This window comes from Trichechus manatus, unplaced genomic scaffold (assembly GCF_000243295.1).
Source record: "Trichechus manatus latirostris isolate Lorelei unplaced genomic scaffold, TriManLat1.0 scaffold00045, whole genome shotgun sequence".
Lineage (NCBI taxonomy): Eukaryota > Metazoa > Chordata > Mammalia > Sirenia > Trichechidae > Trichechus > Trichechus manatus.
The window spans coordinates 5,272,831-5,283,899 of NW_004443981.1; the positions used below are offsets into that span (position 1 = coordinate 5,272,831).

Consider the following 11,069-nt stretch of genomic DNA (forward strand, 5'->3'; position numbering starts at 1 on the left):
TGTTCTTAATTCTCTTGGGTATACCTAGGAGTGAAATTGCTGAGTCATATGGTTAACTCTGTTTAACTTTTTTTTCTCTTTTAAATAATTTATTTCATTTTGTTGTTGTTGCTGAGAATATACACAGCAAAACAAACACCAATTCAACAGTTTCTACACATACAATTCAGTGACATTGTGCTAACATTCTTACCCTCCTTTTCCAAGTTGTCCCTCCTCCATTAACATAAATTCACTGCCCTCTAAGGTTCCTATCCATTCTTCTGAGTTGCTGTTGTCAATCTGATCCCACATAGATAGATCTTAAAAAAGCAGAAGGCTCAGGGCAGACAGTCCTTACTAGTTAGGATAACCTATTGTTTGGTTTTAAGAAGACTTCACGGGATATTTTTGGTTTAAAGTTTAAAGATTATCTTAGGGCAATAGTTTCATGGGTTCATCCACCCTCCATGGCTCCAGAAAGTCTCAAGTCCATGAGAATTTAAACTTCTGTTCTGCATTTTCCCTCTATGTTTAATCTTTTGAGGAACTGCCAAACTGCTGTCCAAAGTGGCTATACCATTTTACAATCCCACCAGCAACATCTGAGGGTTCCAACTTCTCCACATCCTCACCAACACTTATGTTTTGTCCAGCCTAGCGGATGTGAGGAACGGCTTTTTCAAAAAAAGTCTTTTCTAGTGACAATGTCCAAGATTGTTCACATCATGCCAGTGACATAAAGCAAAAGATGCATCATTTTTTTACCTGGTGCCTATAGTTGTACCAGCCATTTGAACCGGCGGTGATCACCACCCAGTGCTTGCCGCCGTCCTCCGGATCATCCAGCAGAAAAGCGCCAGTCCCCAGGGCCAAGCCGAGCAACAGGGCTGCTCTCCAAATCATCCTGTCCCTTGAAGTTTGACTGCAGGAACCTGAGAAGAAAAAAGCAGAGTCAAGTCAGAACACAATGACAAGAGCACAAGAACACCATCGACACTTAAGAAAACATCACAGTCAATGGGTCAAAAAGGTAAGCCCATTTAGTCATCGGACAGAACGTGCTGAGGATGGAAATGATGACAGAGCAGAATTTGATCTCCAGCTCAGCGGTCCATTTCCCCATGTGGAGCAGGGGCTGCCTATATCTCCCTATCTTCACTACAAAGTGAAGCTATGCAAGTATGAGCCAAAGAATACCCAGCAAGCTCTCTGGGCACCTTCCAAAGTTTACATCACAACTTGGAACACAACGTGCAAAATTCATCAACAAAATTCACTGCGTTGGAAAAATGTTTACCACATAATATAAACCCATGTTAAGAAAAATATACAGGTAATATATGCACAGAAAAATGTGGCAGGCAAGTACAACTTAAGAGTAGTTATTATTGGACGGTAGGCAGGATTAAGGGTGATTTTCTTCCTCATACTTGTCTTTTTTCTCCTTTTTTACTGTGATAATTATATACCTATTACATATATATATAAAACAACATTTGCCAATTCAACATAGTGATATATCAATGCTGGACAAACATCACCCATAAGAGTTGCCAAATTTCCCATCACCATAAACAAAAATTCACTACTTCCTGAACAATGATATTTGTCTCTCTTTAAAATAATCAATATATATTACTTATACAATAAAGTTGGTGAAAATTCAAGACATGTTCAATATAGACACTGATGGGTAATTTATAAGTTTATGGGTGAGTTATCTGGATAAGCTGTAGTCAAACAGCAGCAACTCTGAACTAGTGTCTTTGTGTAACACAGTGCATTACATGCAGTCCGTGCAGGGCAAGCATTTTAATCCCTATCTTACAGGAGATGGGAACCCTGGTGGCTCAGTAGTTAAGAACTCGGCTGCTACTCAAAAGGTCGGCAGTTCGAATCCACCAGCGACTCCTTGGAAACCTTATGGGGCAGTTCTACTCTGTCCTATAAGTTTGCTGAGTCGGAATCAACTCAACGGCAACAGGTTTTACAGAAGGTGAGGCTGAAGCAAGAAAGCAAATGAGCTGCCCAATATCCACAGTCAATCAGCTTTGGCTGAGACCAGAAGCCATGCCTTCTGAATTCCTGGCCCACCATTCTTTCTGCTACAGGGTTCTGCATCTCAAGACTATTTTTAACAAGTAAACACACAATTTTATATTGCAATGCCAAACATTAAATAATTTTTAAAGCACAATAAGGCAGGAATGAGGCCGAGTCCTGGGCACCACAGTGGTACTCAGACCAGGCCCTATCCCATGTTCTTAATATGTTATTTTAAAAAAAGAAAAAACAGCCTTCCTGTCACAGAGCCAGGCCTGTAACTCTGTGATAAGAGGAAAAACAAAAACAAAGAAAACTGTTCTGCTGAGATGTAGGACTCAGCGGGAACAGTCTGCAGGGCCCAGCTCTGTCTCCAGTGCCACTCAGCAAACAGGGCTGAACCGTGCTCATTCACTGCTTTGCTTATTCACTCACCCACTCAGCCAGAGTCTACTGAATACCTACTCTGCCAGACAAGGAGCCACCCTGTTGCCGTCAGGTCGATTCCAACTCATAGCAACCCTACAGGACAGAGCAGAACTGCTCCATAGGGTTTCCAAGGAGCAGCTGGTGGATTCGAACTGCCGACTTTTTGGTTAGCAGCCACAGCTCTTAAACACTGCACCACCAGGGCTCCAGACAAGGTGCTAGGCACTAGGAATTCAATAGGAACAGGGATCTCACTGCCCTCACAGAGCACGCAGCCAGCTAAGGGATGAACCACCTCTACGCCTAAGAATGATCTATTTCTGAATATTAGCCAACGAAAACCCTAATGATCACAGCCGTCCAATTCATTGTGCATGCGGTCACCATAAGCTGACAGCCAACTCAATGTCAGCTAACCCCAACAAGCCTGAGAAACCATTAACATTCTGTGCCTGACACTGTGCTAAAATTCAACATGATGGATCCTCCCCTATCAGTAAAACACAAGAAGCCCTGAGTCTCTTGTAAAGTCTGAAGAACTAAAAGAATGCAGATTTTGAGGGAGTAAGTCTGGGGTGGGGCCTGAGGTGCTACATTTCTAACCCGGTCCTGGGTGAAGCAGATGCTGGACCACACTTTGACTTCGCAGGCCCCTCACTAACTCTGGTGAGCTCTGGTCCACCTCTGCCCTGAAGCCCAGCATCCTTCTCAAGAAATTGTACTGCTCTATACCTGCCAGGTGTTTCCTATCAAGAACTCAACTCAAGCTGTACGTCTGAGTTGGTGCTCAATTCAGGTTTCTTTAGCACCACCAAGAGGTCCAGAGATGGGTGACTACACTAAGGTGTCCCTAGATTTGTTTTTATGGTGATCCTGGGACAGTCAGGCTATTTTTTAAAATATGGTCCACAAGAGATGAGGTCAGTGAGCAGAAGAGGCCAGTGGACAGATGAGGTCGGTGGACTGCTGAGGCCCTCACTCCTAGAATCTGATGCTCTGTACATTTCACCTAAGAACTCTCTTCCCAAGTCCACTCGGCCTGAACCGGGCCTCATCCTGGGGCTGAAAGTTACTCAGTAAAAGACACAATTACAGAAACACGAAGAAGCAACAGTGAGGTTGGGCAAGAGAGCCAAGGCACAATACCATCCACCTCCCCACGGGGAGCTGTGACAGTGACCCAGTACTGAGATGGTTCAAGCGACAGGTCTTACCAGATTCTGAGCTCATCCAGCAGCCTCTTGGCTGTAATTAAATCTCCTTGGGAAACCTTCCCAGAGGATAGGGGCTGGCAAATTTTTTCTTTAAAGGGCCAGGCAGTAAATGTATTCAGCTTTGCAGGCCATACAATTGGCCACAACTGTTCAACTCAGTGTTATACTAGCAAAAGCGGCCACAGACAACACGTAAATGAATGAACATGGCCATGTTCAATGAAACTTTATTTACAAAAACTGGTGGTATGTTTGGCTCCTGGGTTGTGCTTTGCTGACCTCTACCCTAGGGAGCCATTAGTGGGAATCAACTGGATGACAGTGGGTTTATGAGCCTTAGGGACCAAGAATGTGTCCCCAGGCCACATGACAGGAAGCGTGTCCAGTTTCTATAATTGTTCATCAACAATCGTTAAACAGGCTCCCTTGTCTGTACATCAGTCTCTTTGAGTTTGGTTCATGTGACTTAGTCCTGAAGAGGCTCACTCCTCTGGGGTCACCAGCATGTGACTTTTTTCCCTCATATTTAGGTAAAAAAGAATAAAGGAAATACTAATATCAGATGACTGACTTGACTGTGACAGCAAAATGGCCACACCAGCTTAACTGTCTAAATTAGCAAACACGGCAGCAGGCCCGAAACAGCACCACTGGGTTATTTCTACAAATTCAAAGGTATCTTTCATTCTTGTACTAATACACTGGTAAGTTACTCCTCAGTGAGGAAAAGGGCCGTATCAACACACAAATGATATCTTCACGCTTAACATTTGGCTATGGTTCCTCTCTATCTTATCTTTCTTATAAACACAGAATTGTGGCTCCTTGAACGTAACACTAAGTCAAAAAACCTTCACAGTATGTCACTGAATAGACAATGCCACTTAAAAGACACACATCCTGACACTATTTGGGGAAAGATATTGGGGCCTGGGGTGAAAATGAGAAGTAATATAATCATTCAATTACCCACAACAATGAACCCTTCTGAATGCAGCTGGCCTCCAACGGCCATTTCCTGGCCAGCATCATTCGACAAAGTCAGAGCACCAAAACAAAGGCATGACTCATCTTGCAGCAACCCTGTTATTATTATTTTATCGAACGGAAAAATGGACGAAGAAAAAGTAAACGATCCTTGATAAACTAGCTCTTGGTGATGCTGCTACTTCTGCCCGTGGCTCTCCATGGTCCCCGTCACACAGACAACACCCTCTACCTTCTCCTTTGCTTGCCTTCAGAGCTGCCCGGTCCCAACATCCACTTCCCCATCTGTCTTAGTCATCTAGTGCTGCTATAACAGAAATACAAGTGGATGGCTTTAACAAATAGAAATTTATTTTATCACGGTTAGGCTAGAAGTCCAAATTCAGAGTGCCAGCTCCAGGGGAAAGCTTTCCCTCTCTTTCAGCTCTGGAGGAAGGTCCTTGTCTCTTCAGCTTCTGCTTCCTGGTTCCTTGAACATCTCCATGTGTCTTGGATCTGTCTTACCCTATCTCTGCTTCTCTTGCTTACTTGTTTAATCTCTTTTATCTCTCAAGAGATTGACTCAAAACACACCCTACACTAATCCTGTCTCATTAAACGTAACAAAGACAACCCAATCCTAAACGGGATTATCGCCACAGGCATAGAGGTTAGGTTTACAACACATATTTTGGGGGGACACAATTCAATCCACAACACCATCCATCCACCCATCCAACCAACCTAGACTGAGCACCCACTAGATGTCATAGGCACTGAAGAGTGAACCAAACAGACATCGCCCTTTCCTCAGCTCACCTCACAGTGGGAAGATACAGACCAAATGAATACACAGGCTCTCAGATGGCGCTGCGTGCTAGGAAGAAAAATAAGGCAGGGAGGGGGAAAGGGAGCCCCGGGGCAGCAGTGGGAGGTACAATTTTAAAAAGGGGAAGACTTTAAGGAGGAGAGGGAGCCATCTTGTTTGTAACAGCAAAAACAGTGGAAACGACATAAATAGCCATCCGCAGACAACTATCTAGTTAAACTGTGAGTCGGAATTGACTCCACGGCAACAGGTTTGGTTTCTGTTTTTTTGGTGAAGACTTTAAAGAGTACCAAAAAACCAGTTGCCATCGAATCCATGCCAACTCATAGTGACCCTAGAGGACAGAGGAGAACTGCCCCACAGGGTTTCCAAGGAGCAGCTGGTGGATTCAAACTCCCAACCTTTTGGGTTAGCAGTCAAGTTCTTAACCACTGTGCCACTCGGGTGCCACTTAAAAAAAAAAAGAGTAAGGCAGCTCTTCATGTCCAAGAGCAGAATGATCTCCAAAACTTACTGACGGGTTACATGTGTTTATTGTGCTAACCATTTGTGGGGAGAAAACCAGAGATAGTTGCTGCTCTGGTCAGGGGAGATAAAAAAGAAAGTCTTCCCAAGAGTGTTAAGTGTTTACAGGATGCACAGGGCAGGAGAATGGGATACTTCTATCTATTATGTGCCAGGCAATGCATGACGTACTTTACACCATCCTCACAACAGCCCGGTGAGCAAGTATCTTTAATTTATTCCCTTTAGACAGCTGAGGAAACTGAGGCTCAGAAAGCAGAGAAACTTGCTGGTAAGTGGCACTGCTGAGACTGGCACACAGGTCACACCGTAAAGCATGCGCTTCTTCTTTCCGCTACTCCACCTCGTCTGTCACAAAAAAAGTGCCATTTATGTGAAAGTCTGGGAGACCCAAGACCACAAGCACTACATCCCCCACCCTGGGGCCCAAGCACCTCTAGCAGCAGGACACCCACAGTACTCTTCACCAGCTACTATTTTAAGGCACCAGTGGGCTCTCTATATAAAGAGCTCTTCTTTTAGAGCAAGAGTCCATCAAAGGAGCACCTGGACCACAAAGTCAAGTCAATGCTTTACAATTCCACTTATCTCCAAAATTATAACCCCCTGCTGTTGCCTCTTGGTCCAGCATTCCTGCTCAGTCTACAGGGCCACACTAGGGCAGTGAGCCACTTCAAGGACACCAAATGACTTCAAGAAATGTGCCCATCTGGTGGAGTTTAATCCATTTGGGAGGTATGGGGTGAAGGGCCCATTCTAGATAAATTATCACCAGCAATACAATTCATAAGGCCAAGGTCACACAGCCACATAAGTAGGAGAGTCAAGTTCAAACCCAGGTCTGACACCGAAGCCCACACCTTAACCTCCTTCAGGTGTGACCTCTCACCACCAGTCCGCATTCGCAACCAGCTCTGGTTAGACAGAAGGAGCCATCACAGCCCAGCAAAGCTGTTGATGAAACAATGAAATCCGTAAAGAGCCTTCCAAACCTAGTCTCTGCCCTCCAAAACCGGAAAACCAAACCTGTTGCCATCGAATCGATTCTGACTCGTAGAGACCCTGTAAGACAGAGTAGAACTGCCCCACAGGGTTTCCAAGGAGCAGCTGGTGGATTCAAACTCCTAACCGCTGTTCCAAGAACTTACAATAAAACCATCAAGCAAGTGGCCCTTGGGGGACAACATGCAAGAGAAACAAGGACAGGACACATAGTTACTAAGTCAGGGGAGTTCCCCTCACTCCCCACCCTGGGGTCTTAACACTCCATCTGTGAAATTAGATAGAACTAAATTATGAAGGGTCCCTTCAGCTTTCAAATCCTTTGATTTTCTGGTTAAAGAATGGGATTAAAACAAAATCCAACTAATCTTATCTCAAATCTCAAAGGCAAAAAATATATTTTGTTCAAGTTAATCATCTTTTTTCCTAAAGGGAAAACGTGTAATTCAGTGGCAAACTAGACTCTAGATTAGAACGCACTCTTCAAGGTCATCTAATTCTAATTCTACAGCAGCTGCAATTTCACAACTCTGTAAACTGTGCATAGCAACAATGCAAATAATTCTTCTGTATAGACATGCAAATGAATTCTGTCAAATGGAGGTTCAACTGATTTCCTTCCCCTCACTGTGGAAAGAGGTCAGTTTTACCTTTCATTTGCCCTTGCATTTCAATATTCCTGATCTATAAATGTGTCTGTACTTTGGAGTCTCCTCTGAACTGTTCATAACACCTCACCAAACTTCCTCACTAATAAATTAAATACAATCTTTAACAAGTTCATTTTTATATCTGTATAGAATGACGGCTTTACCTTTTTTTGAAAATTATCTTTTAACATTACAAAAGGTACAAACAACTAAATTGTATTTCAAAACACAGTTAAAACAGTATTATTTAAATTCAGTAATGGAAGAATTTAGTAATCTAGCAAAGTGAATTTTGGTCAATGATTACTGGTTTTTCCACATTTTTGTTTTCAATGCTTACTTGCATTTGGATTTTTTTGACCAAATTACTATTTCTGAAAGCTAACATCAATGTAGCTTTTTCCAAAATGACTGAACATGACTTTGATAGCTAGGTTTGAATTCTTAACTTTTGTTATAATTTTTATTTTGAGAACATGAAGGGTAGATATTAAACTACAGAAACGTACAAAGAATAATATAAAACATCTTACCTATCACCCAGACTATCAACGATTAATATTTTGTAAATCTGTTGTCTTTTTTCCCCATAAAACACATTACAATGAAAACTTCCCTCATCTCCAGTCCATTCTCCCCGAGACCACAAGGTAACCATTATCCTAAATTAGTATTTCCTTCAATTTATTATACATTTAAAAACATATTCTATCTATTAGCACTCCCTGCTAATGGACACTTAGGGTGTTTCCATTACTGTTATTATTCTTGTTACCATTACGAACAATGTTGCAATAAACATCCTTTCGTTCTTCTCCATGTGAACAAATGTCTATTTCTCTAGCGTATTTTCTATACGTGGAACCACTGGGTCTTAAGATATCCACACTTCACCAATGGCTGTATTAAGGTACATTTCCACCGATGGTTGTTAGGTCCTATTAAGTCGGTTCTGACTCATAGCAACCCCATAGGACAGAGCAGAACTGCCCTATGGGGTTTTGAAGAGTGGCCGGTGGATTCAAATTACCCATCTTTTGGTTAGCGGCCGACCTCTTAACCACTGCGCCACCAGGGCTCCTTTCCACCAGTAGTGAATGAAAATCTATTTCCTCAAATACTTAACATCTCTTGAAAATAACAAACTTTAAAATTCCTAATCTGATGGATATAAAGCGATCTTGCAATGGTTTTAATTTCCTAGATTTTAAGAAAATTTGAGTCTCATCATATGTGTATTTAACCATTCAAATTTCAACACCCTCAGTGCATGCGACAACTTCCCCATCATAAACTGGGACTCAAATTATGGTCTACAAATCAATTTCTGCAGTTTCTTTAAAAAAACAAAAGAGCTGAGCGTTTCTTCAAAGCTGCAAAACTCAAGAGACTGAGTTCATTTCAACATATTTTTACTGAACAATACTAAGTACCAGACACTAACCCCACTGCCCTCCAGTTGACTGTGACTCTCAGGATTTCCAAGGCTATAATCTCCGGAAGCAGACTGCCACATCTTTCTCCCACAGAGCGGCTGGTAGGTTCAAACTGCTGACCCTTTCGTTAGTAGCTGAGTGCTTTAACCACTGCACCACCAGGGCTCCTCACCATACACTAGGTATGGTATAATCTACCTCCTTAACAGCTCTCCAATCTTCTCTCCTGTTCTCTTCCTTCCCACTGCAACTGTCTTAAAAGCCCTCAGCAACTCTTCCAGAGAATACTGTAATGACCTCCTTATCTCTAGTGTGGCCTCTCTCCAATACTTTTGCATATTACCTAAGATACCCACCCACTGCTGTCAAGACTATTCCAACTCATAGCGACCCTACAGACAGAAAAGAACTGCCCTATAGGGTTTCCAAGGAGCAGCTGGTGGATTTGAACGGCTGACCTTTTGGTTAGCAGCCGAGCTCTTAACCACTGCGCCACCAGGGCTCTGCAGCAGCATAGGAAGCCCTAAAAGATGTAGCCCTGCTTACTTCTCTATTCTCCTGGCTCATGAAACCACCACTTGCAAGAAACCCCTTGCTCTAACCAAGTGCCACTACTTGAGGGCCAAAAAAAGGGTTGCTCTTTCCACCCTGGGCCAGGCTATGTCCTCCAGGTGAAATGCCTCTCCTCCATCTCACTAAGTCCTGTGCATTCCTCAAACTCCACCTAAGCATCCTCTCCTCTGGAAGGGCTCCTACCTCCTCCCACAAGTCGGTGTTAGATGCCGCCCCTGTAACACTGGAACTGGCCCGTGTCCTCCTTTACAAGGAGCCCTGGTGGTGGAGTGGTTAAAGCGCTGGGCTGCTGACCGAAAGGTCAGCGTTTGGAACCCTCCAGCCGGTCTTCGGGAGAATAACGTGGCAGTGTGCTTTCACAAAGATTTACAGCTTTGGAAACTCCATGGGGAAGTTCTACTCTGTCTTCAGGGTCGCTGAGTCGGAATCGACTCGATGGCAATGGGTTTTGGTTTTGGGTCCTCCCTCCCTTTACGAAACATTCCCTGCTAAAGAAGCTTAGTAAAGCTCAAATGTCTACTGACTAATGAAGCCGTATAGTAAAGAACTACACACCACAGGGCGAGTCTCTTAAAGTCTGGGCACTCAAGCGCATCTGTAAAATAAAGGACGTGACTCAAGTTTCCTTCCAACCTCGATTCTACAATTCTTGGATTCTTAAGTACTATAAATAGGTATGGAATAACCCATGTGGTTAAAACCTCAACTCTCACCAAACGTCTGAACTGTCCCTAGATTGTAAAGGTCGGAACGCTGCCCAAGCCCCGGCCCCCGCCGGGAACTCTCGGGCTTTCGGACCTGGGCAAGTTCGCTCTCGGGTCGCGCCTGAGTTTCCCCCCCTGCTTAGACGAGGAGCCTGGGCCTCCAGCCCGAGCACGCGCGACAAAAGGGCGCCCGGCCACCCCCCACGACCACTCCCACGGGGAGACAGGCTGGGAGGTGGCGAAGACTCCCTCGGGATTCATCGTTTCCAGAAATTCCCCCATCACCGGGTGAGAAATGCATTACTCAGAAAGGGCGGGGGTAATTGAAAATCCCGCCGTGAGGCCAGGAGCCGCGGCAGACGGCGGCCCTTGGCCTCCGCGCAGCCCAGCCGGGCCCCGGCTGCCACCAGCAGTTACCTGCGCCCGGAGACAACAGCGGCAGCGGGACCGTGAGAACTCCTTAGTCGCGCAGCCTCAGAACAACACGCCCGGTGTCCGTCTGCTGTGATTGCGGCGGGGCGCCTCCGCTCGCCGCTTTGAGGGCCCACTGCGCCGCGATGATTGGTGAAACCTCGGGGCGGGGCGCCTGCGAAAGCGAATGGAAGGCTGCGACGAGGCCGGCAAGCCGGAGGGACCACAAGTCCCAGCGTGCACAGATCCGGGCTTCTGCTTGCGGCCGCCCGCTGGCGGCGGTACGGGCGGATGCGCGGGAGTTG

At 44.9% G+C, this 11,069-nt stretch overlaps 1 protein-coding gene across 1 annotated transcript in view; it reads right to left on the reverse strand.

The window, feature by feature from the left end:
• The window catches only part of LGMN (legumain), a 50,181-nt gene extending 39,316 nt beyond the window's left edge, over positions 1-10,865 (reverse strand). Inside the window, exons 1-2 of the mRNA XM_023731749.1 lie at positions 10,771-10,865; positions 748-914 (exon numbers count right to left, since the gene is read on the reverse strand). Of these exons, the coding sequence (XP_023587517.1) occupies positions 748-885 (138 nt within the window). The 5' untranslated portion in view covers positions 886-914; positions 10,771-10,865. The remainder of the gene's footprint in view (positions 1-747; positions 915-10,770) is intronic.
• Positions 10,866-11,069: the final 204 nt, after the last annotated feature.